This window comes from Microcebus murinus, chromosome 2 (assembly GCF_040939455.1).
Source record: "Microcebus murinus isolate Inina chromosome 2, M.murinus_Inina_mat1.0, whole genome shotgun sequence".
NCBI lineage: Eukaryota > Metazoa > Chordata > Mammalia > Primates > Cheirogaleidae > Microcebus > Microcebus murinus.
This window is the reverse complement of record NC_134105.1, coordinates 14,236,304-14,262,752: the sequence shown is the minus strand read 5'-3', so window position 1 is coordinate 14,262,752 and position 26,449 is coordinate 14,236,304. Positions and strand designations below refer to the sequence as shown.

The window sequence follows — 26,449 nt, the reverse complement described above, 5'->3', positions numbered from 1 at the left end:
TTTGCTGAGAGGAAACAGAAACTCAGAGACGTGAGGTCAGTGCCTGAGGTGTGGCTGGCTCCAGGCTCATGAATGTTACTGTGATGTGTGACCTGGCAGAAGCTGCAATGCGGGGTGGAAGGTGCTCTCGGGGGGGAGCCAAGGTGTGGGCGCCCATCAGAGCCGTCTCTAGGCCAGCCAGGTCAGTCCAGGAAGTCTTCGTGGAGGAGGTGATTAGGAACTGGCCAGGAAGGCTGGTGAAGCATGTCCTGGTCACATGCAGGTAATCCCTGTGCCGGGCCAGCCCCCTCTGGAAGCCACCCCTTGGTGTCCAGCCTTCCTCTGAGTGGCTGGGGGTCTCCTCTTCTGCGCCATCACTTGGTCTCTGGATGAGGCCATTTTCCCTGTTAGGTGAAGCCCTTCGGGCAGGTCAGGCCTTGGCTTTGGCCCCGGGACAGGCATAGCTGTGGGCGCACAGGCGTCTGCCGTGCGGGAGTCCTCCCTCGGCCATCCTCCCATTTCCACCCATTGGTCCAGCCGCCTGAGGCCACCGCATGCCAGGCTGAGCCCCTCACGGTGACACCCCGTCCCTTTTCCACAGTTTACTTCCGGGCCCTGGTCAACTTCACTCGCTCCATCGAGTACAGCCCCCGGCTGGAGGACGCAGGCTCCAGGGAGTTCCGAGAGGTGTCCGAGGCTGTGGTAGACACGGTGAGGGGACGCGGCTCAGGGCAGCCCCTGGTGTGCCGGGGCCGGATGGGGCCTGGGGTGAAGGGACCTGGGGCTGATGGTGCTGTGTCCCTCCCCAGCTGGAGTCCGAGTACCTGAAAATTCCCGGAGACCAGGTTGTCAGCGTGGTGTTCATCAAGTGAGAAGGGTCCCCTGGGGCTGGTGAGGGACTGGGGTGACGGGAGGGGGCTGACCAGGATGGGAAGGAAGCCTGGCACAGAGAGGGGAGGCAGGAAAGGCCCGATGGGATGAGTCGCTATGGGTGGAAATTCAGGAATTGCCAGGGGGACAGTGTGGACCTTAAATTGCCCTGCGTTGGGCACAGGCCGTCTGGGAACAAGGCCTGAGCGCCAGGGCAGGGGCCCGGTGGAGGAGCCGAGAGCGCGGGCATCTCTCCCACCTGCCCCCTGCCCACCCCATGCCTAGGGAGCTGGACGGCTGGGTCTTTGTGGAGCTGGACGTTGGCTCGGAAGGGAACGCGGACGGGGCTCAGATCCAGGACGTGCTGCACAAGGTCATCTCCAGCGGCTCCATTGCCTCCTACGTCACCTCTCCCCAGGGATTCCAGTTCCGACGCCTGGGCACAGGTGAGCCTATCCTGGGGCCTGGGGTCACCTCCTCCAGTTTCTCAGATTCATGTGGGTCTCCTGTCAGTGTCTCTGCCATGGCTTGGGCTTGCATACCACTACAGACAGGGAGCTCACTACCTCCTGAGACTGCCCCATCAATCTTTATGCAGTCTTGACTTGGGTAGAGCAGAATGTTTTCCACTAGCACGTACCCATTAGACCTAGTTTCTGCTCTCTAGATTTCTATACGTTGACCACAGGTAATGACTCCTTTCTTCATAAGGCACTCTGAAGCCCAACATACTTTTGCATTGAATAATAACCACTGATTGTTAATAACCACTACTGCAGTCAGTCCTGAGCACTGGCAGCATGCCAGGCACTCTGCCAAAACCCTTATATCCAGCCTCCTATGCACACAATTCCTATGAAGTGGATATTATTCCTCCTATGTTAAAGATGAGAGAACTGAGCCCCAGAAGGGAAAATCTGGATTTGCCCAAATTCAGACAGGCAGATAGTAGAAAAGCCAGAATTTAAACCAAACCCTGTGTCTATACCAGTTTTGCCAGAAGCTGTGATGAGATGAGATTAGATGAGAAAAGGCTGAGAAACTGAGGCTGGGAGAGAAAAGGAAACTGGCCCAGAGTCACAAAGGTGTTGGGGCCGAGCCTGGCCTTTTGCTGTGGGTGGGCCCAGGTTTCCTTTCGCAGCAGCCCCCCCCCTCCCCCCGCCCTCTTTGACCCCTGAGTCTTTCTGCCTCTAGGCCAAACAGGCCAGCCCATGCCTCACGGCTGTGCTGCTCAGCCCCGCCTCTGTCTCAGCTCCCTCTCTGGGGGAGGACCTGACTCACCAGAACCCAGAATGGAACAAACTCCACCCCTGCCGTGCTGTGGCCCAATCAGGAAAAAATAGTGAAACATCACCTCCCTTGTTCTGCACATAAAACCTCAATTAGGCTGGGCAAGGTGGCTCATGTCTGTAATCCTAGCACTCTGGGATGCCGAGGCGGGCGGATTGTTGGAGCTCAGGAGTTCGAGACCAGGCTGAGCAAGAGTGAGACACCCCGTCTCTACTAAAAAAAAAAAAAGAAAGAAAGAAAGAAAGAAAGAAAGAAAGAAATTAGCTGGACAACTAAAAGTATATATATATATATATACACACATATACATATATATGTGTGTATATATATAAATTAGCCGGGCATGGTGGCGCATGCCTGTAGTCCCAGCTATTCAGGAGGCTGAGGCAGGAGGATTGCTTGAGCCCAGGAGTTTGAGGATGCTGTGAGCTAGGCTGACACCCGGGCACTGTAGCCTGGGGGACAAAGTGAGACTCTGTCTCAAAAGAAAAACAAAAACCTCAATGAATGCACCCAAAGATCGAGCTTGCTCTTTCGGCATCCCCAGACCCAGGTCTAAGGACTGCTGGGGGTCCAGCCCTCTCCTCCCACTTTTCAATGAGTCCTCCCGACTAGGGGTGCGGGGACGGGCCTCGCTCACCCCACAGCCCTCAGCCCAGCTCCCAGGTGGGACAGCTGCTGACCACACCTTCCTTTCCAGCACAGACCCCCCCGCCCCCCCTGGCCGCTGTGGCGGTCGCAGTGACACCAGGTGAGAGTGTACGCCAGGCCGGGGCCCAGCCGGGTCCCAGCGCAGCTCCTGGATGGCGGGCGAGGGAAAGGTGTCTGGCCGCAGCCTGCGGGCCGCCCTACCCCTCTGCCATCCTCGCTGGGCCCGGCTGTGGCCTGCACGTGCGTGGGGGTTGCATGTGTGTGGCATGTCAGCTGTGCGTGGCGTCTGTGTGAGGGATGGGGAGGCCACTGCCACATGTCCTGTGTCCCACGTGTGCAGTGGATGTGTGCCCACCACCTGTCCTTTGCCCTCACTGTGTCTGCCAGAAACCCAGTGGCTTGACACGGGGCTTGAAGCCCGCTCCGAGTTACGGCGCCTGTGCTGTCCATCACGGCTCCCAGCACCTCCCACCTGCCACCTCTGACTCCCCCCAATTCCCCCCCAGTGCCCCAGTTCCCAAGGGTCTGCACCGAGGCCGAGTTTGCCTGCCACAGCTACAACGAGTGTGTGGCCCTGGAGTATCGCTGTGACCGGCGGCCGGACTGCAGGGACATGTCTGATGAGCTCAACTGCGGTGAGGAGCTGTCGGGCAGCACAGGTGGCCTGTGGCGCTAGGAGAGGGCCTGGGTCCTTCGCCCGGGTCTCGGGGTCCAGCTGGGACTCTGAGGGTTTGGTGCAAGCAGAGGGCAGGGACACGGGAAGGGTGATGGCGGAGTCAGGGGTGCTGGGCGTGGCAGAGAATGGTCTTGGGAGTGCAGGGAGGGCCTGGGGAGTGGAGGGTGGGGTGAGGGGTAAGGAGCCACCACCTCCTGCCAAACACCAAGTGGCTCTCTCCACAGAGGAGCCAGTCCAAGAGCTCACCCCTAGGCCGCCCGTCCTGATGGAGACAACACCTTTACCCCCTTGGCCGGAAGCAGCCACCACGCGGCGGCCGCCAGACACCCCTGCTCCCCAGCCTCTGCTCCCTGATCTGAGCAGGCCCCTGCCCTGTGGGCCCCAGGAGGCCACATGCCGCAGCGGGCAGTGCATCCCCAAAGACTACCTCTGTGATGGGCAGGAGGACTGCAAGGACGGCAGTGACGAGCTGGACTGCGGTGCGCACTGGCCGGGTGCAGCTGGGTGCAGGGATGGGGAGCTGCCTCGGAGGGCGCTGCTGACCCCTGCATGGTCCACCCAGGCCCCACGCCGCCCTGTGAACCCAACGAGTTCCCCTGCGGAAACGGGCACTGTGCCCTCAAGCTGTGGCGCTGTGATGGTGACTTTGACTGCGAGGACCGCACCGATGAGGCTAACTGCCGTGAGTATCAGAGGGTCCATCTAGTGTCCCTGCCCTGCCCCGCCCCTCCTGCTCCTGCCCTGCCCCCTCCTGCCCTGGCCTGCCTCTGCCCTGCCCCACCCCTCCCTTCTGCTCCTACCTCCATCCGCCTTTGCCCAACCCTGCCATGCCACTCCTTCCTCCGCCCCTCCAGCCCGCCCACCTCTGTCCTTGCCCCGCCCCTCGGCCCGCCCACCTCTGCCCATGCCCCACCCACCTCTGCCCTTGCCCCGCCCCTTCACCCCACCCCACCCGCCTTGCCCTGCCCCCTCTCTAGCAGGTCGCTTTGCTCTCCGTGGCTGAGTGGGGAAGGCCTTAGAGACACACTTCAAGGCTTATCTCGCTCTGACCAGAGCAGTGGGGACTCTTGGCTCTGAGCTGGCCTGCGTAGCAAGCAGTATGGCTGGCCGGCCTGTGGCTGACGTCTCCTTATTTGTTACCATGAAGCTTCTCTTTGTTATTTGTATTGTGCTTGGCTCAGATGAATGGCTAAGAGGCCTGGGTATGCTGGGGTCCCTTGATGGAGGGTCCTTGATGTATGTGTGAGTCCAGGCCTCACCTGTGTGAGCCCAGAGGCTTTTCATCTAAAGCTGGTTCTGAGTTATTTGTTCCTCCATCTGCCCAGCTCTTTATCCGTCTGTCAGTCCACTCAGTCATCCATCCACCATCCATCCATCCATCCACCCGCCCACCCCTCCAACTGTCCATCCATCTGTCCACCCAACTGTCCATCCGTCCATCCATCCATCTGCCCACCCACCCCTCCAACTGTCCATCTATCCATTGTCTTCTCAGCTCTTCATCTGTCTAGTGGGGACATCCACTCCACCATCCCTCTGTCCATCCATTGCCTGTCTTTCCCGCTCTGTTTACCCCATGGTATCCATCCGCCAGTCCAGGTTGTGGACACCGCGGCAGTTGACCAGGTGGGGAGGGTAGAGAGTCAGAGACCACATCAGGTCACATCCTGTGTGTCCTGTTCTGGGGCTTGTTAGTCCGAGATTGAGGATAATCTTCAAACCCTTCTCCATGATCCTGGCTCGCGTGCCTGGGTGCGTGTCGACAGTCCTGCTGTGAGCTGCCCGCCTTCCCCTCCTTGCCTGCCTTCCCCTTCCCTGCTGCACTGCACGGCCAGAGAGAGGCGGCGGCGTGCCACAGACTGGCGGAGTTTGAGGACACCGGTCTGTGGCTCCAAACTTGCCCGGCAGCACCAGGCCCTTGGGAGAGAGGAAGCAACCGAGGGCTGTAGTTGGAAAGCCCTTCTTAGAGGCCCCTGCTGGGGAAGGGTGGAAGGAGGCCGAGTCCTGGACAGAGCAGAGAACCAGAGAATGCGAAAGCTGATCGGCCTTGGGGGTCTTGCGAGTCGGGAGCACTGGCCCCTGAGCTATGCCGGCAGCCTGCTCCTCCCGCCCACCTCTCGGCTCCCGCCCTGTGGCTCTGTGGCTTCTGCTCCTACACCACTGTGCCCTCTCTGTCCCCTCTCTGTCCCTGTCCGTGTCCCTCTCAATCTCAGTCTCCCAGAGGAGGAACTTAGGTCGCAAATGCTAGTTGCCTAGCAGGGCCATCGCTGGTGCCAGGCGTCTGGCCAACGCACAGGGCCAGGCACAGCCCTGGTCAGTGGGACACGGAGAGCGTGGAGCCCGCAGGGGCCTGGGCTGCGGCTGGCCCGTTTCCGGTAGCGAGAGCTGTGCAGGGCGTCCAGGGTCCAGCCCTTGTGACCGTGCCTTTGACGGGGGTCTTGTCCAAGTGTGTGAGATGGCACTTCTTTGGCTCTTAGGGTGGCTGGGTGACTCTGTGGTTGTGACAGTGACGTGCCAGGCGTAATTCTGCCAGGGGAATGCAGGTGGCGTGAGGGGTAGGGTGGCGCGAGGTGACGAGCTGTTTGTCAGAGACTGGTGACTGTCGTGCTGGGTGCCGCGTTGTGGAAAGTGTTGTGCAGCAGTGGCAAGGCCTGTGCGGGCAGCTGTGGGTTATGTGGGTGACATGAGAATGGCCCTGGGGACAACGGGGCAGGTGGACAGGGTGGGCTGTTGGGAATGGTCATCCCTGGGGACAGAGTGCCAGTGCCCACACTGCCTGGCTTTGTACTCCAGCTGCCAAGCGCCCCGAGGAAGTGTGCGGGCCCACACAGTTCCGGTGTGTCTCGACCAACACGTGCATCCCGGCCAGCTTCCACTGTGACGAGGAGAGTGACTGTCCCGACCGCAGCGACGAGTTTGGCTGCAGTGAGCAGGGAGCGGAGGGCGGGATGGGGGCCCGGCCCTGAGCTGGGTTCTGGGAGCTTCTCTCCACAGCCTTAGTGGCTGAGCCTCTGCCCGCCGGCTCTGCTGAGCACCCCCCGCTCCTCCCCCCTGCCCAGACCCCTCACTCCTGCCTTGGTCTCCCCAGTGCCCCCCCAGGTGGTGATGCCTCCCCAGGAGTCCATCCAGACTTCCCGGGGCCAGACGGTGACCTTCACTTGCGTGGCCATCGGCGTCCCCACCCCCATCATCAACTGGAGGCTCAACTGGGGCCACATCCCCTCCCATCCCAGGTGCGCCTCCCACCCAGGTGCTGGGTAGGGACGCGGGGTAGGCCGGCCCAGTGGCCCAGGCCAGACTTCACCACTGTCTTGGGGCCCACCAGGGTGACAATGACCAGCGAGGGTGGCCGTGGCACACTGACCATCCGCGACGTGAAGGAGTCGGACCAGGGTGCCTACACCTGCGAGGCCATGAACGCCCGGGGCATGGTGTTCGGCATTCCCGACGGTGTCCTGGAGCTCATCCCGCAGCGAGGTGTGGCCGGAGGGCAGGTGGACACCAGCCTGGGGGAGGCAGGGCTGCGGGCCGGTGGCCAACTGCAGCCCCTCCTCCCATGCCGCCCGGCAGGCCCCTGCCCCGACGGGCACTTCTACCTGGAGCACAGCGCCTCCTGCCTGCCCTGCTTCTGCTTCGGCGTCACCTCCGTGTGCCAGAGCAGCCGCCGCTTCCGCGACCAGATCCACTTGCGCTTTGACCGGCCCGACGACTTCAAAGGTGTGTGGGCGGGTGGGCGGGCGCGGCGGGAGGTGGAGGTGGGCGCCGGGCTCCAGTGGGCAGAGAGGGCGGCTGCGGGCAGAGGCGGCCAGCTTGCGGGAGGAACTCAGGGTCGCTGAAGAAACATTTTAGGGAAAAGCCAAATCCACACTTGATACCTGCCTGCTTCAGGTGTGGAGAGGGTGGGCTCTTGGCTCAAGTCCTGACCCTGACATTCGCCGCCTGTGTGGTCAGGTCACTATCTTGTGTCTGTCTCAGTTTTCTCATCTGTAAAATGGGGAGGAAATACTTGCTAGGTTTGTAAGGGCTTAATGGACTGATGTACGTAAGCCGCTCAGAACAGTGCTCGGTCCATGGTCAGCACCCAGTATTTGCTAATGTCATTGTCCTCATCATCTTCATTGTAAGACAGAGGTGCCAGTGTCCCCAGAGTATAAGAGCCTGGGGTCTTCCCAGCCTGAGACTGACCTCCACTGCACCTCTTACCGCCTGTGTGACTTTGTGAAATTCTCTTGGCTTCTCTGGGCCTGCTTTCCCCAGTATAAAGGCCGGCGGTTGCGCTCAGTTCTCTCTGGCTCTGAGGCAGAGCGGCAGGCGGTGGAGAGTTTGAGCCCAGACGTCACACGGCCCTGGGTTCAAGTCCCAGCTCTGACGTCAGGCAGCCCTCGTCCCACTCAGCCGCCTTTCCTCATCGCGGAGGATCATGCGTGTCGCGGTGGTGGCTCCTCCCGCAGCGAGCCCTGGGCGGATGTTGCCTGTCGTGCCCTTCCTTGACTGAGGAGCCCCGAAGGGACTTGTGCAAAGCTTAGTTGTCTCTCCAAGTTGTCCTGTGCTGTACGCAGAATACTGAAGGCCATGGCCACCGTTTGGTGAGCATGCAGTTGGCACTGTGGCTTGACTTGACAGTTGTCGGATGGCCCATAATCCTTGCAAATCAGGGCTGTTTTTACAGTTTCAAGATGAGATTCCCGAGGCTCCGAGAGGCTGTGGGGCTCCCTGGGGTCACACGGCTGTTGGAGGCAGAGCCGGGACCCAGGGCCATCTGACTGGAATGTGCATGGTCAGCGGAGGGGGGGTCCAGGGCGAGCAGGTGGCCTGTGAGCAGATGGTGACCGGGAGGAAGGAGGTCTAAAGACGTCCCCAGGAGGAAAGAGGGCGGTGGAGCCTGGACTTGGGGCTGGACTCCGGGTTACAGGGATCACGTTCAGGCTCAGGCGGAGAAGCCGTTGGCAGACAGACCTGGACCCAGCGTGAGCAAGAACTTGCTAGGGTCGGCCTGTCCGGAGCTGGGAGGGACTGCCTTTGGAGGCAGCCAGCTCCCCATCTGTTAGGGCTGCGCCGTCCAAGGTGGCCGTCACTAGCTGTGCGTGGCCCTTTACATCTACGTAAAGTGATTCATTCCTCAGCCACACCAGCCACGTTTCCAGTGCTCAGTGGCTCTCGTGGCAGTCGCTACCATACCGGAGAGTACAGCGACAGGGCACTTCCATCGGCACAGGAAGTTCTCCTGGATGGTTCTGCCCCAGGGATCTGGGGAGATGCTGTCGAGGGAATTCCTGTGTGTGTGCGTGTGTGTGGTGTGTGTGTGCATGTGCGTGGTACGCACACGTGTGTGCATGTATGTAGTGTGCTTGTGTGTGCACGCATGTGTGTGTGTGTGTATGCATGTGTGTGCGTGTAGAAGAGGGTTGTAGAAGAGGGTTGAGCTAGATGACCTGCCAGCCACAAGAAGAACTAACCATTTTATATCCATTTGTTCATTTCATCTTCGTAATATGCACGCCGTCTATGTGGCAGGCCACTTCTAACACCATTTTACAGATAGGAAAACTGAGGGTTTTGCTTGGGCCTGCACACCTGGAGGGCGGTGGAGCCAGGTCTAGGGGGCCTGCTCTCCGGCCCTGTGTGGCTCTCTTCTGCCCCCCTGAGGTCTGTTCCAGCACTGACCACCGTGGGTCTCTAGCAAGCAAGAGGCTCTGAGAAGTCCCGCTGCAGAGAATCCCCTTTCTTCGCCCGGTGGTTTCCAGATGGATCCCAGCCATCCTTCCAGAGCATCGCCTTTCCCCAGAGCATGCTTTGGGAGATGCTGCTCCAAAACTTCGCAGGAAAACAAAAAACTTGGGGAGGAGAAAAAAACCTTTGCTTTCTCTTAACTTTGGGAGAGAGACCAAAGTTTTCTCTAAATCAAATTTGCCCCCAGAACTTTCCTATCTTCCTGGGTTGCCACCCCTCAAGGTGGGTGTCTCAGGCAGGCACGTGCTGCAGCCCTCAGCCCTCCCCGTTGCCACCCGCAGGCGTGAACGTGACAATGCCTGCGCAGCCCGGCATGCCACCCCTGTCCTCCACCCAGCTGCAGATCGACACTGCCCTGCAGGAGTTCCAGCTGGTCGACCTGTCCCGCCGCTTCCTCGTCCACGACTCTTTCTGGGCTCTGCCCGAGCAGTTCCTGGGCAACAAGGTGAGGGGCCAAGCTGCCCCTGGGTGGAGAAAGGGCTGAGCCCGCCCCCCATGCTCAGGGCCCCCAGTGGGCTCTGCTGCCCCTGAAGTTGGTGGGCAGCAGGGCCTACCTCGCTCTGGGGTGAAGTTGTCATGCCTCCCCCTGTGGCAGTGGCTCATTCATTCAGGGCAGGACCTCTCCTCGCATCTCTTGGCTTGGGGAAAAGAGCAGCATCCCCTCCTCCCAGAAGCCCTCCCTGACTACTCTCCCACACCTGGACTGGGTTCAGTGCCCCGTGCTGGCCTCCCTGGGCACCTTTTGCACAGCATGACCGTACTCCCCTGCCACGGGCTGTGAACCCCAGAGGCAGAGCCTGGGTCTCACCCATCTTGGCTTCCCCGTGCCCAGCTCAGTGACAGGCACACAGGGAGCACTGGGTCAGCAGAATGGAGGAGTGGACATAGCTGCTCATGTTGGCCCAGTGGGCATCGAGTGTGCCCACGGCTGCCTGCCCTGATCCACCTGTCTTGGCCAGGTGGACTCCTATGGCGGCTCCCTGCGCTACAAGGTGCGCTATGAGCTGGCACGTGGAACGCTGGAGCCGGTACAGCGGCCGGATGTGGTCCTCGTGGGTGCCGGAAATCGCCTGCTCTCCCGAGGCCACGTGCCCACCCAGCCCGGCACCCTGAACCAGCGCCAGGTCCAGTTCTCTGAGGTGGGTGGCGCCTGAGCCTTCAGGGCTGGGGGCGAAGGGGGTTGCGGGCCGGGTGGGCGCTGGCGTGTGACCCTCCCCACCTTCGCCCACCCCCAGGAGCACTGGGTCCACGAGTCCGGCCGGCCAGTGCAGCGAGCAGAGCTGCTGCAGGTGCTGCAGAGCCTAGAGGCCGTGCTCATCCAGACCGTGTACAACACCAAGATGGCCAGCGTGGGGCTGAGCGACGTCACCATGGACACCACCGTCACCCACGCCACCAGCCACGGCCGTGCCCACAGCGTGGAGGAGTGCAGGTGCCTGGCCCGGCAGGGCTGGGGACCACGGAGGGCCTGGCAAGGATACAGGAGAAACAGCAGGGCCTCGCAGTCCCTGCAGCCACTCTCTTGGTCCTGTCCCCACAGATGCCCCATTGGCTATTCTGGCTTGTCCTGCGAGAGCTGCGATGCCCACTTCACCCGGGTGCCTGGTGGGCCCTACCTGGGCACCTGCTCTGGCTGCAATTGCAATGGCCACGCCAGCTCCTGTGACCCTGTGTATGGCCACTGCCTGGTGAGTTGTGCCAGCTGGCACTTGGATACTACTTGGGAGCAGGGACAGGCTCCTTTGTACCCATAAGCTTAGCACAAGCCTCTAGAATGACTGCCAGGCAAGCCGCCGTGACCTCTGGATGCATTAACAGAGGTATAGTGTCCAGACAAGGGAGGTGATGGCTTTCCTCTCTTCCACCTTCTTCAGACTAATCCTGGAGAGGGCCATGTGAGGAAGTATGGTCCTTGAGAGGAAGGAGCCTGGATATCATACCTTCCTTCTTTTTTAAGTTTTTTTTTTTTTTTTTTTTTTGAGATATGGTCTTGCTCCTGTTTCTTGGTCTAGAATGCAGTGACATGATCATAGTTCACGGCAACCCCAAACTCCTGAGTTCAAACAATCTTCCTGGCTCAGCTTCCCAAGTAGGTAGGACTATAGGCATATGTCAAGACACCTGGCTAAATTTTTTTATTATTTTTTATAGAGAGAGGGTCTCACTGGGTCTCACTCTGTTGCCCAGGCTAATCTCAAACTCCTGGCCTCAGGTGATCCTCTTGCCTCAGCTTTCTAAAGTGCTAGGATTACAGGTGCGAGCCACCTCACCCAGCCCCTACCTATCTCATAGGAGGAGTGGAGAGAGCTGGGATTGTGGAGCTGACAGAAGAGAGGGTTTAAGCAGGGCAGAACTGTTATGTCCAAATCCCCGAAAAGGTGGAAGCAATAGGACTCCAGAGGGCAGAACTGGCCGGTGGGTGCAGATTGCAAGAGGGTAGTGAGTTTAGGTCAATATATAAGCAGGCATTTGGAACCATTACTGGGACAGGCTGCCATGTGAGGGGATGAGCTCCCCGTCATCTATAAGAAGATGCAGCTGCTGCTTCCCGTCTGCAAAGCTGCGGAGTAATTCCAGCGTGCCGGGGGAGGCTGGGCCAGACAGTCTCAAAGGCCCACCGCAGAGGCCGTCCAGCCCCGTCCTGCTCAGCAGAACCTGAGACACCCCTCCTTCTCCCCCTAGAATTGCCAGCACAACACGGAGGGCCCACAGTGCAACAAGTGCAAGGCCGGCTTCTTTGGGGATGCCACAAAGGCCACGGCCACTGCCTGCCGGCCCTGCCCTTGCCCGTACATTGATCCTTCGAGAAGGTCAGACCCAACCCAGGGTGGGGCAGGCTTGGTGGCGGGAGGTGTGGGCAGTGCCCCAGGCTGGGGGAATACTCTGGCAGAAAGTCCGGAGACCTGGATTCAAATGCCAACCTGGTCACCGAGTGGTCTCGTGCACCTTGATCTCAGCTTCCTTTTCTGTATAATGGGCCCATCTGCCCTCCTAAGCTGCTGGGAGGCTGCAGGTCAGGAACAGGTGGGCAGGGGGTGGCATCACGCCTCCGGGCACGCCGTGTCTGCGTGGACAGGAGTCACTGCCTAGGTGGGAGTGTACGGCCCCACCCACACCCTCCATACCCGCAGATTTTCGAACACCTGCTTCCTGGACACAGATGGCCAAGCCACTTGTGACGCATGTGACCCAGGCTACACGGGTCGCCGCTGCGAGAGGTGAGGGAGAACCCCAGGGGCTGCGGGAAGCGGGCTGTCCTGGGTGGGGCCACGGAAGTGTCGCTGACGGCCCCCTCTCTCCCCCAGCTGTGCCCCCGGTTACCAGGGCAACCCCATCCAGCCGGGCGGGAAGTGCAGGCCCACCAGTGAGTATCGAGGCCGCCCTCCCCCAGCACCTCCCTGGGCTGCCCACCGGGCCCCTCCCTCCTTGCCCCAGCCCGTGACCCTGGGGGAGCCACCCCCGTCCCTCTGTCTGTCTGTCCCATTCCCGCCTGCCCAGCCAACACCCACTTTGTGCCCCAGACCAGGAGATCGTGCGCTGCGATGAGCGAGGCAGCAAGGCGACCTCCGGGGAGGCGTGCCGCTGCAAGGTACGCTTGGCGTCCCCGCCCGGGGGCTTGGGCCCTGGCATCACAGCAGGGACAGGGAGGAAGGAGGCTCCATCTTCTCTCCATAGCTCCTTGGCCAGTGGGCGCTGTCCTGGCCAGAGGTTGGAGGGCCTGGCTGGCCGGTCTCCCGCACCGGGACAGCTGGCCCCGCACTGGGAGGGAGTTAGGGAGTCAGGTGCCCCGAGTTCCAGTCCCGGGCACTCTTTGTGCAGCCTCTGTGTCTGCACTGTGCCTTCGCCTTGACCGCACTGTCAGTTCCCACGTGGACATGGGCTGCTGGCATTGGCATCCCCAGCGTGTGGGTGAGGAACGAAGCTCAGAGAAGGGAAATCATCTGCATTAAGAACGGGAGAATCGAGTGTCTGGGGAAGAAAGAACTAGACAGATTTTGGAGTCAGCCACTCCTGATCTTAAATCCCAGAGTGGATGAGCAAGCTGAGTGACCTTGTGCAATTTATTTCACATCCCCGCGCCTCAGTTTCCTTATGTGGGGAAATGATGGCGATAGCACCTTCCTCTCAAGGTACTTAGGGGAGTTAAATGAGGCGATGGTTGGATAGCAACTAGCCCAGTGCATGAAACACTCCATAATTAGTAGCGGTAATTATTTTCATCAAGTTGCTATATTTCAAATCTAAATTTACTTGTGAGCCCCCTGGCAGCCAAAGAGAAAAGGGAAAAATGGTTGCATAAGCCCCTGTTGACTGGAAATTACCATTCAGTTGGTAGTGATGCCTCATACATGCGCTCTTTCAGTGGCTCCCTTGGGCCTTGGGTCCCCATCTAGACTGCGGGCAGATTTAGCCGGAAGCTCCAGGCAGCCCCTCCCGTGGGCTGTCCTGCAGCTCCCAGCTCTGTGCCTGCAGAACAACGTGGTGGGGCGCTTGTGCAACGAGTGTGCCGATGGCTCTTTCCACCTGAGCGGCCAGAACCCCGACGGCTGCCTCAAGTGCTTCTGCATGGGCGTCAGTCGCCACTGCACCAGTTCCTCCTGGAGCCGCGCCCAGGTACCCAGGCATGGCGGGCAGGCCGGCGGGTAGGGCTGCCGTGCCCAGGGCTGGATGAACCTGGCACCGGCCCCAGGCCGTGGCCCCCATCCCAGCCCTTCGCCCCTCCCAGGTGCTTGGGGCCTCCGAGACGCCTGCTCACTTCGGCCTGACCAATGCCGCAGGCACCCACACCACCAGCGAGGGCATCCACTCGCCGACGCCTGGGGAACTGGCTTTCTCCTCCTTCCACAGCCTCCTCTCTGGACCCTACTTCTGGAGCCTCCCTTCACCCTTCCGGGGGGACAAGGTGGGCAGGGGTGGGAAGGGAAGGGGAACTCCGGGCGGCAGGAACAGCACAGGCAAAGGCCTGGGAGCGGGAGTGCCGTGGTACCTGGGAGAATGCCGAGGTGCTGTGTGTGCAGAAGGAGCTGGAGAAGCAGCAACAGGCCCGCTGTGGGCCTCTGCTGAGCGCCTGTCCACCCCGGGTCCCAGGTCACCTCCTACGGAGGGGAGCTGCGCTTCACAGTGACCCAGCGGCCCCAGCCCGGCTCCGCGGCCCTGCACGGGCTGCCGCTGGTGGTGCTGCAGGGCAACGGCATCGTCCTGGAGCACCACAGCTCCCGGGAGCCCGGCCCCGGCCAGCCCAGCGCCTTCACTGTGCCCTTCCGGGAGGTGAGCGGCGCCGGCCCAGGAGCCCATCCCGGGGGTAGGGCGGGGCAGGCCCTCTCCCCTCTCACTCGGGGGTGTCGGCACCCCAGGGTGTTTGAGCATGTGTCCTCTCCTTGGCAGGAAGCATGGCAGCGCCCCGACGGGCAGCCAGCCACGCGGGAGCACCTGCTGATGGCGCTGGCGGACATCGATACCCTCCTGATCCGCGCATCCTACACCCAGCGCCCCGCCGAGAGCAGGTGTCTGGGGCTGGGGCAGCGCGGTGGGAGTGGGCTCCGGCAGGGACTCCAGTCTAAGCAGCGCAATGCGCTGCATCCAGCCTGCCAGCTCTGCCACTTACAGGCTGTGTGGCCTTTTTGTGCCTCATGTTCCCCTTCCGTTAAATGGCCATTGTAATGATGCCTCCCTCCCAGGGCCTGTCTGGGGTTCCCTAGAAGCGAAGCCTGAGACGGGGCCTGGGGCACACATGATCCACAGGAGAACCCATAGGGGAGGGAGGGACGCAGGCGGGGAAGGGGCCAAGCAAGGATGTGGTCTCGTGTCAAGTCAAGCCTCAGCGTCATCCCACGGGGACCTCTGGAGAGTAGATGGCCCTGTGAAGTCATCTTGCTTTGAGGCAAATGGGTGTTTGCACCCTGTATCTTCCAGCCCCTGGGTGCCCCGGGGAGCAGGGTCGTATAACCCCTCTGGGTGCAGAAGTATAATCCTTTGGAGAAAATCGCAGGTGTAAACCATTCGCCACGCCCCTGCCAGCAGCAGGGGATCTGGGCAGGGCAGGGCCCCCAGCAGCGTCACGACAGGGCTGTCAGGAGGACCATCGAGATCCTCCCAGTGTGGGCCTCCAGGCCTGCCTGGCCCAGAGCAAGCGGTCATTCACAGTGGGTCTTGTCATGCCCAGGGTCTCTGGCATCAGCATGGACGTGGCTGTGCCTGAGGTCACCGGCCAGGACCCTGCGCTGGAAGTGGAGCATTGTACCTGCCCACCCGGTTACCGTGGCCCATCCTGCCAGGTGAGCCCTGGCCCCACCCCCTGTCCAGCCAGCTCCCTCCAAGGTGCTCCTGGGCCTCCTCCACTAGCCATCCCCACCTGCCCAGACCCACCCCAGCCCTGGCCACCCGGTGCTCCTGCCCAGATTGAGCCCTGTCCAGGAAGCCCCTCCCACTGCCATCTTCCTGCCCCCAGGACTGTGACACGGGCTACACACGCATGCCCAGTGGCCTCTACCTGGGCACCTGTGAACGCTGTAGCTGCCACGGCCACTCGGAGGTGTGCGAGCCTGAAACAGGCGCCTGCCAGGTGAGTGGCATCATGCCTCCTGGCACACCCAGGGATCTGTGGCCTCCAGGGGCCCAGTCTCAACCCACGCTCTGCTCCTCCAGGGCTGCCAGCACCACACAGAGGGCCCTCGGTGTGAGCAGTGCCAGCCAGGATACTACGGGGACGCCCAGCGGGGGACGCCGCAGGACTGCCAACTGTGCCCGTGCTATGGGGCCCCTGCTGCTGGCCAGTGCGTCCCTGCCTGTGCCTGACCTTCCCTGAAATGTCCACCACCCACTCCCACGGTCCTTTCTTCCCAGCCCTTCTGCGAGGCAGCAGTTAAATCCTGGCCTTCCCCTGCCTCAGTGTGTCACTCTTAGGGCCTCGACTTCCTCATCTGTGAAATGGGGGTGTGCCACCCACCTGGGCCCCTAGTGTGAGAATTGAATGAGGTCCTTAGCTCAGTGCCTGGCACACAGCTGGCACTCGGGACACCTTAGTTCACGTGCCCCCTTCCCCACCTTCTCCCTGGACCTGGAGGAGGGTCGGGGGAGAAGAGAGCCGCTGCCTTTCTGACGGGAAGTCTCCCCCACACTCTCAGGGCTGCCCACACTTGCTTTCTGGACACAGACGGCCACCCCACCTGTGACGCGTGCTCCCCAGGCCACAGCGGGCGGCACTGCGAGAGGTGAGGCGGATGGTGGGAGCATGGCAGGCAGGTGGAGGGCCTGACCCTGGAGTCCTTGGGCCCGGCCCCGCCCTCCCGACCGCTCTTACCCGGGGCCCAGTGTAATGCTCGGGAGCCTCAGCCTCTAGCCTGGCACGCGAGACCCTCAGACATCCTGGCCGTGGTTCCCCTCCAGCCCCCGGCACCCCCAGCCCCAGCCAGGCCAGAGTCTTCCCACAAAGCCCCTCATTCTTGCCGGAGGTCCTGGCCCGGGGTCTGATCTCGCTAACTCACTGGCTGCGTGGTCCAGGGGATGCCCCTGCTCTCCCCTGCTGTCAAACGGGCGAGTCCGGCTGCGGTTTCCCCCAGCGCATGAGGCCCTGGAGTCCAACACGGGCCCCGCACAGTCCTGGGATTCTGCTCCTTCATGGGAAGTCCATCAGAGCCTTTCTCTCTGCAGGTGTGCCCCAGGTTACCATGGCAACCCCAGCCAGGGCCAGCCGTGCCGAAGTGAGTAGGGTTGGGGAGGTCTCACTGGGGTCCTGCTGCCCGTTCTCCCCTGGGGGTGGAGCTGGGATGGCCTTTGTTCCCCTTTGGCTGTACCTTCCTGAGCCTCAGTTTCTCCATCTGTAAAATGGGGATAGGAACAGCCCCACCAAATCCGAGTGCTTCCGTCAGAGCGTAGAGTGCCCATGTCAGAAATAAATGCTCCCCTCAGTGGTGAGCTGGGTGCTCAGAGTGCTGGGAAAGCGGGTGCTTGGCGGTGGGTTTGGGGCTCCAGCCATGGCTTCCCTCCACCGCAGGAGACGGCCAGATGCCAGAGCCCATAGGCTGTGGCTGCGACCCGCAGGGCAGCGTCAGCAACCAGTGTGATGCCGCTGGGCAGTGCCAGTGCAAGGTCAGTCCCAGCCCCTGCCCTCTGGGAGGCCCGCCCTGCCTGCCCCCGGGGCCCAAATCAGGCAGGGGGGAGGGGCAGGGGCTGCCCAGAACTGCCCGAAGTGGCTGGGAGGGCTGGCCTAGGCTGCTGGGGTGCAGGAGCCCCACTCGAGGACCTGTCTACATCTTCCATCCACCCACCCCAGGCCCAGGCGGAAGGCCTCACCTGCAGCCACTGCCGGCCCCACTACTTCCACCTGAGTGCCAGCAACCCCGACGGCTGCCTGCCCTGCTTCTGCATGGGTGTCACCCAGCAGTGCGCCAGCTCCTCCTACACCCGCCACCTGGTGAGAGCCTGGGTTGACCCGGCACTGGGGCGGGTGGGCCGGGGACTCCTGGCTCCTCACGGGGCAAGTCAGGAGCCTGGCCCCTGTGGTGTCCCCACTGTCCCCGTGACTGCCCATCCCAGCCCTGAGCCCAGCGGCCTTCACCCTGTCCTAACACCCTCCCCGCGCCCCCTCTGACGCTCCCCCAGCACTGATCTCAGCAAGCCCCCGTTACCCACCTGGCGCCCTCTCATGCCTCGTGACCTGCCCCAGTGGGAGGCTGACGCCCTGTCCTCCTCCCACTGTCAGATCTCCACCCACTTTGCCCCTGGGGACTTCCAAGGCTTTGCCCTGGTGAACCCGCAGCGGAACAGCCGCCTGACAGGAGGCTTCACCGTGGAACCTGTGCCCGAGGGTGCCCAGCTGTCTTTTGGCAACTTCGCCCACCTTGGCCACGAGTCCTTCTACTGGCAGCTGCCGGAGGCGTACCAGGGAGACAAGGTGTGATGGGCTGCGGGGGCTGCAGACCCTCCCCAAGCGCCAGCCCTGAGCCAGGCCCCTGCTGTGCGCCGGGATCAGTGGTGACTCAGACACGAAGCCACCTCTGAGTGGTTTTGGCCAGCAGGCAGGCGTCTGCCGCATTGCTGCCACATCGTGGGCAAGGGTGTGGCCTTTGGGGTCCGATAGATGTTGGTCTAGATCCCAGCACTGCGGCTTGCCGGTTGGACACGTTATCATAAACCTCAGCTCCAGGGCGCTGGGAGGATGAGAGCTCGTGCCTGGCACATGAGTGTGCAGCTGCTAATGATTATTAGCTTTTGTGCAGTTATTCAACAAACAGCCTGAGCGAGGCCCTCGAAACACAAGGACACATGAGACACGGTTTCAGTGTCATTCACTTGCTCACCCAGAACTCACTCCGTCACGTCGCTGGCTCTGAGCCTGGTGTTGGACGTGAGAATTCCTGCAGGTCACGTTTACAGGCTCTTGCTGTGTCCTCGGCATTGCTCCAAGCACTTTTCCATGTCACAGCTCAAACCTGTGTGAGCCAGGTACTGCTGCTGCCTGTTTCATGAGTGAGGAAAGCCAGGCGAGAGAGGTTGGGTAACTTACCTAACGTCCTGCGGCTAGTAGGTGGCAATGCCGGCATTCAAGTGCAGGTCAGAGGCCACCCTTAGAATACTGCCCTCGTCACAGGTGAACGTGGCTGTGCTGCGCCCAAGCCCCGTCTGGGGGACGGTGACAGTGTTGAGACAGGGTCTTGGGGGTGGACTCCAGGGCAGGCTGCCCAAGTGTGCTCCTCGAGCAGCCACGGCCACCTCGTGGTATCCAGGGAGAGTCCCCCGCTGCACAACAGGAGGTCCCCGCCGACCAAGGCCAGCGCTCAGATTCATCTCGGGGGCCGGGGGCTGGGCGATCCAAAGGACAGAGCGAGATACTCCGGGCTGTCCCAGGGCTGGTCCTTTCTCCCTCCTCGGGTTGCTCCTGTCCTGGCCTCCCTGCCGCCCTGCCCTGCAGCTCTCTGACCTGTCTCTGTCCCCTCTCCTGGTGCTCCCCGTGCCCCGCAGAGGGAGGCGTACTTTGCGCGGCTGCGCCGGGCTCACCAGGTAGGCCCAGGTGGGATGTGAGTGTGAGGTTGGTGTGACACAGCATGGTGCCTTCGTAAGTGCTCTGAGCCGTGTGGCCTTGGGGTCTGCATGAACCCAGGCAGTGACCCGTGGCCCCCCAGGGGCAGGGCACTGCTGTGCCTAAGCCCTGCAGTGCCAGGAGGGGTTTTTCCCTCCCCTCCCCCCTCCCCCGCTGTGTGGTCTGGTCCTGGCGCCAGCCGTCTAAGGTCCAAGTGGTGACCGAGGTAGTAGGGAGACTAACTCCATGCTAATCCACATGACTGTATCTGGCCTGCTGCCTTCCCCTGGCGCTGCCTCCCAAGCAACCGCCATTAACCCCTGTGTGCGCTTGCCCCAAGCGCCTGCAGTGAACCCTCGAGTGCCCGTCTGGAGGGGGAGCATGCATCTTTCTTCCCAATCGGTGTGGGCCTTTCTGGCCACCATGTCCATGGGAGAGGACCCCAGGAGGTCTGAGCTGGCCTGTGCCCTCCATCCCCCAGAACCGCACATCCCTCTCAGAGGAGCAGCTGCGGGCAGCTGTGGCAGCTGGGAGGATCCCGGGGCCCCCAGAGGGCAGGGGCCGGGCACAGCGGGCATCGCAGGTAACTGGGGGCCTGGCCAGGACAGGCTGCGTCTGGGGCCCCAAGGAGGAGACCAGAGAGCTTAGTCCAAGCAGGAGCCTTGAACCAAGGCCCTGGACCTCCTGGGCCATTTTCCCCCATGCCAGCCCAGGCCCGGCCTGGTGCCAGTCCACTCGGTGTTGCCCTTGGGAAACATTCCAGGGCATGAACGGCTTGGGCTAGTGCCAGGGCACACACGGAGAGTCAGGCCCAGGAGCAGCCTCCCCGCCACAGATGCTGCTGGGGCTGCCTCCAGCACTCTGGCCTTGGCAGGACAGAGCTCTCCGCCCCCTTGCTGGGCACCCTCTGTGGGGCTTCCGCCTAGCAGTCACAGCCTGCAGGCAGCTAAGCCCATCCCAGAATACCCCCACCTGGCTGAGGAGGAGCAGGAGGGCAGTGGTGCAAGGGCCAGAACAGACGGCACAGAGGGGCAGCTGGCAGGGCCTGGGCACAGCTGGGGGCAGGAAAGCCTCACGAGCTTCCATTCTGTCCCTCTCTGCTCCCTCCCTCTGTCCTCCCTCTCCCGGTCCCCCAGGTGGACGAGGCCCAGAGGCGGATAGATGCTGAGATCTGGCAGCTGCTTTCCAGCTTCGCTGCCCACCCCCAACCCCCTCCCCGGGGGCTCTCCCCCCGTCCCCAGCCTGCAGCTGCTCTGCGAGTGGCTCCCCACTCTTCCTCCTCCTCTTCCTCCTCCTCCTCCTCTTCCTCCTCAGCTTCTCTGTCTTCCCTAGCTGGCTCTCAGGTACGTGCCGAGTCACTCACCAAGGGACCCCCACCCACCTTGCTTTCTAGCCTCCAGTCATTTCTGAACCAACTGTACCATTCTTTACACTACCTAGACTATTGCTTCGCATTTTCTTTTCAATCGATGGCATACACATTAAAAGAGCTGCTCGATTTTAAAATATTTCCCAATGTGCTACACAATGTTGGGGTCCTCAAGAGACGGACCCAGACCACGCCCAGGGGGAGCAGCCGGGTGTCCGGGTCCAGAGGGGGGAGGAGGCTGTCCCAGAGCAGGGCTGGGACCTGTGCTGTCGGGTGGGTGCTCTGTCCCTCTGTCCCTCTGCCCAGCCTCCCTCAGGTGGCTGTCCGCCCCTGTGGGGACCGTCTCTGCCCTGTCGTCCTCTACCCCCAACCCCCCTCAGCTCTCACCACCTGTCCTTCTGTCCTAGTTCTCTCTGTCCTACGAAGGCTTCTCTCTGCTTCCCGGAAGCCTCTATTATTGGCAGCTGCCCCAGGCCTTCCTGGGGGACAAGGTAACAGGGAGTTGGGGTGTGTAGAGACCTACAATATTATCGAGTCCTTGTCTAAGCCCTTTATGACATAAGTGGGTAGACCAAGGCCCGTGGGGAGGGAGCGAGGGCCTTGCCTGGGGTCGGACGTTCCAGTCAAAGCACAGCTGAGACTGAACTCAGCTCTGCTCCTGCCCTTCCTCCAGCCCCTGACCCCTGGCCCCTGGCAGAGGGGCTGTCTCACCTGGGGGGTTTCTCTCTCTCCCTTGCTCCTCTGGGCTCCCTTAACCCGGGTGTCCAGATCGCTGGCCTTGGTCTTGGTACCGCACGCATCCGTTCCGGAAGCGTTCACTGTGCCTCCTGTGTGTTGTGCCCATGTGTGGGCAGGAGAGGCCCCAGCCTCCCAACCGCCATTCGTCTGATTGTCACCCCTGTCACATCAGCAGCGTGGTTACTGTCAGCAGCAGCCGCTCTGGCATTAGCATGCCTGTCCATACTGCCTCCATCTTGCTCCCAAAGCAGTTGGGAGTGCCCCTTAAGAATACGGACAGGGTGGGCGGTTGGGAAAAAAAAAAGAATGCGGGCCGGGCGAGGTGGCTCACACCTGTAATCCTAGCTCTCTGGGAGGCTGAGGTGGGCGGATTGCTCGAGGTCAGGAGTTCGAAACCAGCCTGAGCAAGAGCGAGACCCTGTCTCTACTATAAATAGAAAGAAATTAATTGGCCAACTAATATATATAGAAAAAATTAGCCGGGCATGGTGGCGCATGCCTGTAGTCCCAGCTACTCGGGAGGCTGAGGCAGCAGGACTGCTTGAGCCCAGGAGTTTGAGGTTGCTGTGAGCTAGGCTGACGCCACGGCACTCACTCTAGCCTGGGCAACAAAGTGAGACTCTGTCTCAAAAAAAAAAAAAAAAAAAAAGAATGCGGACAGTATGTGATAAAGTAACGCTCAGAGAAGCAGGACGGTGGGGGTGAGGGAGGGGAGGGTGGATCTGCCGGAGCCGGGGCGGGGCTGGAAGCAGCAGGGTCAGCGGGCATCGGAGCACGCTCCGTACCGTGCTGAGCGCGTCCCTTTACATGTCCCGTGTTACCTGGTCCTCACAGCACCCTTCGCAGTAGCTGTGACTTTTACTCCCGGTTCCGTGAGAGGAAAGCAGGGCTCAGAGAGGCTAAGTGCCTCGTCCGAGGTCGCAGAGCTGGAACTCGAGCCAGGTCTCTCGGGCTGCGGAGTCTGCCCCTTCCCCACGGCGCTGTCCGTGCCTGGACTTGCTGGAAAGTTGGTCCCGGACGTGGCTGTGAACTTGCTGGCATCCAAAGCAAACAGGAAGCCGGCTGTTTCATGGTTTTCTGGTTATGTCCCGAGTTCCTTTCCACACCCCAAGCTTGTGGAAAACATCCCTCAGGCCCGGTAGCCCAGGGCCTGGCCCGCGGTCAGCAGGTGTGTGATAGATGCCAGCTGACCCAGCACACAGAGGGACGGATGGGGCCGGCCTGACCCAGTGCGGCGTCGAGCTGGACGTCGGCCCTGGGGACAGAGGAAGGGAAAATCCCACGGGGCAGAGCTGGGGCCCCGGCTGTGGGTGTGACAGCCCCGGTGACGCGCGTGGGGACTCTGCAGTCACAAGCAGCAGAACACACCAAGTCAGGTCTCTGCAGCAGAGACCCCGTTGGCTCTGCAGTTGCCGGGCCGAGGACGTGTGGTGGCAGAGGTGGCTGGGCCGGGGCTCCTCAGGGCTCCGTCTCGGTTGGCTCCGCTCTCCAGCTTCTCGTCTGACGGGCCCAGGGAGTTTCTCTGTCCCAGTAGAAAGAGCAGGGGTGCCGGGCCACTCGTCCATCCCTGATGGGGCAGTGGTGGGATGTGGAGATTGGCCAGGCCCGGCTCACATCTGCAGTCTTGGGGGGTGGGCCCCCAAACCATACGGCCTGCGGTAGGGGAAGGGTTGCTCTATGGTTTGCAGCAAGGAGGGACTGGATTTAGATTCTAGGCAAACAAAACCTCCTGCCCAGGAGGCAAGGCCCCCGAGAGTTTGCCCTCTGCTCCACCCTGTGGCCAAGAACTTGTGAACCTTCTGCAACCTCCCCGTGGCAGTCCCTGTCACTGCCCGTGTCTGCTTTATGGGAGATTCCTGTAAATGGAAGGGAGTTAGAGCGCGTGTGCTGGGCCGTCGGGCAGTGGGGAATGGGGAGCTGCACAGAACAGAACAAGCCTGCTTGGGGTCGTCACCACCACGGCTGAGGCTGCGCAAGGACTGAGACATGTCCTGTTTCCTGGGCAACCACAGCCCGGGCATCCTGGCCTCTTGGTTTAGGGTAGAGGGAAGCACGGCACAGGTGCATAAAGGTCTCGAGAGGCTCCGCCCCCACCTGTCTGGTCAAGCACTCACACCCCAGAGGAGGGCACGTCACCTTGTGACCGCTGGGCTTGCCTCTTCGCAGGTGGCGGCCTACGGCGGGAGGCTACGGTATACCCTTTCCTACACGGCCGGGCCTCAGGGCAGCACGCTCTCCGACCCCGACGTCCAGATCACAGTGAGCATGCGGACTCCACGCCGGTGGGCAGAGGGGGAAGATGGAAGCCAGGGGCACCCGCAGCGTCTGTCCTTTCAGTCCAGCACTCAGCTGGCGCGGCACCGGCTGGGGGTCAGGCCCGCAGCCCCGCCCCACTGCCGAGGTGTACACTTCCCAAGCAGAGGTCGGGCTGCTGGGAGGAGTGTCTGACTCCTTTGAGCACATGAGCTTGCTCAAGCGGAGAGGTGGGAGGCTGGGACTGGTGGAGGACCCCCCTGCGCCCCCGGGAGCCCCTCAGTTCCCCTCCCAATCCCGCTGGTGTCTCCCCAGGGCAACAACATCATGCTGGTGGCCTCCCAGCCCGAGGTGCAGGGTCCTGAGAGGAAGAGCTACGAGATCGTCTTCAGAGAGGTGAGGGGCACGTGGCCACACCGTGTCTGACCCCGCCCTGCCCTCCACCCTGATCTGGCGCCCGGCTTTGAGCCCTCCACTCCTGCCTCGCCCATGTTTGCTGTCCCCCTCCCCAGGAATTCTGGCGCCGGCCCGACGGGCAGCCGGCCACGCGGGAGCACCTCCTGATGGCTCTGGCCGACCTGGACGAGCTCCTGGTCCGGGCCACGTTCTCTTCCGTGCCGCTGGCGGCCAGCATCAGCGCGGTGAGCCTGGAGGTCGCCCAGCCCGGGCCCTCGGACGGACCCCGGGCCCTCGAGGTGGAGGAGTGCCGCTGCCCCCCGGGCTATGCCGGCTTGTCCTGCCAGGTGAGCGTGTGGCCCGCCCAGCCACCTTTGCGCAGGTGCAGCTGCGTCAGCAAGCGGATCAACGTGCATCACCACGGCCCGCGATTACTGTCAGAACTGTGATGATCCTCGCCGCATGTATTCCTCCCAACAGCCCGGGATATGTATAATGATCCCCTTTAACACACGCCCAAGGCACACGTGGCAGAAACTCATTTGAAGCCAGGTCTGATTGGCTCCAAAGCCCAGCATGTCCTAACCACTGGGCAGTACTGCCCCAGGCATGGGCTGTGCTCTCTGGTGGGTAAGACCTCGCTTACACCCTCGGAGTGCCCACCGGACACAGGGACACAGAAGGGCAGATTGCTCCAGCCCACACCCAAGGGGAGGGGTTCTGGGCTGCTGACTCGGGATGGGACCTGTTGGGATGGAAGACCGACCTGCCTCTCCGCCCTCAGGACTGCGCCCCCGGCTACACGCGCACTGGGAGTGGGCTCTACCTTGGCCACTGTGAGCTGTGTGAATGCAACGGCCACTCAGACCTGTGCCACCCGGAGACTGGTGCCTGCTCGGTGAGCTGCAAGCAAGGCTGGGGCAGGGGGTCATCTCGGCTGGGCCTGGGCAGGGGAACAGGGCCAGGCAAGGCAGACCTAGATCCAGGGGCAAGGTGATGGGGCACGGCCTGCAGGTTGGAGCACTTGGGTCAGCAGGTCAGGTCACCGGGCATGGTGAGGTATCCAGAGCTATGGAATTGCATCTTTCTTTGTAAAGAAAACTTTGGTCTTACTATTAATATTTTTTATCACCAAAGTGACACATATTCTCTGTAAAGAAGTCAGACTACAGCGGGAACCCAAAAAGAGAGTAAAAATCCCCTGTAATCCTACCACCTGGAGGAATCACCGTCAACTTTAGAGTGGGCTCCCTTGCTCCCTTTCTGGGCAAATATGCACACACATTAATACACTTTCCATCTTCCAAATCAATCATCGTGTTCAGTAATCAGCTTTCTCCCCTTACTAGTTCCTGAACATCTTTCCATGTCATTAGGTATATATATTTTTATACCTGGACTTGTCAGAGTAGTGTCTGTATAGCCCCCAGGGTACATGTAACCAGCCCCCAGCTGGTTGACAGGGCCACAAGCTAAACGTGGGCAAGGACAAGCTCTGTTGATACAACAAACACGGATCTCCTCGGAGGAGACTATGTAACCCACATTTGGTTTTATGGTAAAACTCTGTCCCCAAATATCCAAGTGTATACCATTACTTTCCTTTGATATTACAGGTATTTAGGTAGAAAAATATAAGAAATATAATCAACATCATCCTTTTTGATAACTATTTAGATGGAAGTACTTTAAATTTATCCAGTTGCCCACTCATGGATGTTTGGGTTTGTTTCCAGCATTTTGCTTTAATAAACATCACTGAGATGAATATCTCCACAATGAAATCTTTGTGCCCTTCCATGATTATTTCTTTAAGATAAGTTCACAGGCTGGGCACGGTGGCTCACACCTGTAATCCTAGCACTCTGGGAGGCCAAGGTGGCCGGATCACTCAAGGTTGGGAGTTCAAAACCAGCCTGAGCAAGAGTGAGACCCCATCTCTACTAAAAATAGAAACAAATTAATTTGCCAACTAAAAATATATAGAAAAAATTAGCCGGGCATGGTGGCACATGCCTGTAGTCCCAGCTACTCCGGAGGCTGAGGCAGGAAGATTGCCTGAGCCCAGAAGTTTGAGGTTGCTGTGAGCTGAGCTGACGCCACAGCACTCTAGCCCAGGCAACAGAGTGAGACTCTGTCTCAAAAAAAAAAAAAAAAAAAAAAAAAAAGATAAGTTCACAAACTTGGAATTCTAGGTTAAGGGGTTGCAAAATTGAAAGGATTTTAGTAAATTTTGCCAAATGGCTGGTGTCTAACATCCTTGTGCCTTGCAGCAATGCCAGCACAACGCTGCCGGGGAGTTCTGCGAACTGTGTGCCCCTGGCTACTACGGAGATGCCACAGCCGGGACGCCTGAGGACTGCCAGCCCTGTGCCTGCCCACTGACCAACCCAGAGAACATGTGGGTGCCCTTGTTCAAGGCCCAGGGACAACATCCCGCTGGGGGATGGAGGAGGGCATTGCACTGGCCTTCAAGGCG

At 60.9% G+C, this 26,449-nt stretch overlaps 1 protein-coding gene across 2 annotated transcripts in view; it reads left to right on the top strand.

Moving 5' to 3' along the window:
• The window catches only part of HSPG2 (heparan sulfate proteoglycan 2), a 97,428-nt gene that overhangs the window by 38,190 nt on the left and 32,789 nt on the right, over positions 1-26,449 (top strand). For both annotated transcript variants that reach the window (XM_020281103.2, XM_075994835.1), the window contains exons 4-38: positions 581-690; positions 789-847; positions 1,135-1,295; positions 3,297-3,425; positions 3,691-3,945; positions 4,029-4,148; positions 6,260-6,391; positions 6,555-6,699; positions 6,792-6,943; positions 7,037-7,183; positions 9,478-9,641; positions 10,156-10,335; positions 10,432-10,628; positions 10,737-10,884; positions 11,879-12,006; positions 12,328-12,414; positions 12,502-12,560; positions 12,718-12,785; positions 13,670-13,810; positions 13,923-14,099; positions 14,285-14,464; positions 14,582-14,700; positions 15,360-15,471; positions 15,645-15,758; positions 15,842-15,969; positions 16,321-16,407; positions 16,847-16,896; positions 17,190-17,284; positions 17,469-17,609; positions 17,898-18,089; positions 23,488-23,580; positions 23,890-23,970; positions 24,087-24,317; positions 24,755-24,868; positions 26,244-26,371. In XM_020281103.2, the coding sequence (XP_020136692.2) occupies positions 581-690; positions 789-847; positions 1,135-1,295; positions 3,297-3,425; positions 3,691-3,945; positions 4,029-4,148; positions 6,260-6,391; positions 6,555-6,699; positions 6,792-6,943; positions 7,037-7,183; positions 9,478-9,641; positions 10,156-10,335; positions 10,432-10,628; positions 10,737-10,884; positions 11,879-12,006; positions 12,328-12,414; positions 12,502-12,560; positions 12,718-12,785; positions 13,670-13,810; positions 13,923-14,099; positions 14,285-14,464; positions 14,582-14,700; positions 15,360-15,471; positions 15,645-15,758; positions 15,842-15,969; positions 16,321-16,407; positions 16,847-16,896; positions 17,190-17,284; positions 17,469-17,609; positions 17,898-18,089; positions 23,488-23,580; positions 23,890-23,970; positions 24,087-24,317; positions 24,755-24,868; positions 26,244-26,371 (4,624 nt within the window). The remainder of the gene's footprint in view (positions 1-580; positions 691-788; positions 848-1,134; positions 1,296-3,296; positions 3,426-3,690; positions 3,946-4,028; positions 4,149-6,259; positions 6,392-6,554; positions 6,700-6,791; positions 6,944-7,036; positions 7,184-9,477; positions 9,642-10,155; positions 10,336-10,431; positions 10,629-10,736; positions 10,885-11,878; positions 12,007-12,327; positions 12,415-12,501; positions 12,561-12,717; positions 12,786-13,669; positions 13,811-13,922; positions 14,100-14,284; positions 14,465-14,581; positions 14,701-15,359; positions 15,472-15,644; positions 15,759-15,841; positions 15,970-16,320; positions 16,408-16,846; positions 16,897-17,189; positions 17,285-17,468; positions 17,610-17,897; positions 18,090-23,487; positions 23,581-23,889; positions 23,971-24,086; positions 24,318-24,754; positions 24,869-26,243; positions 26,372-26,449) is intronic.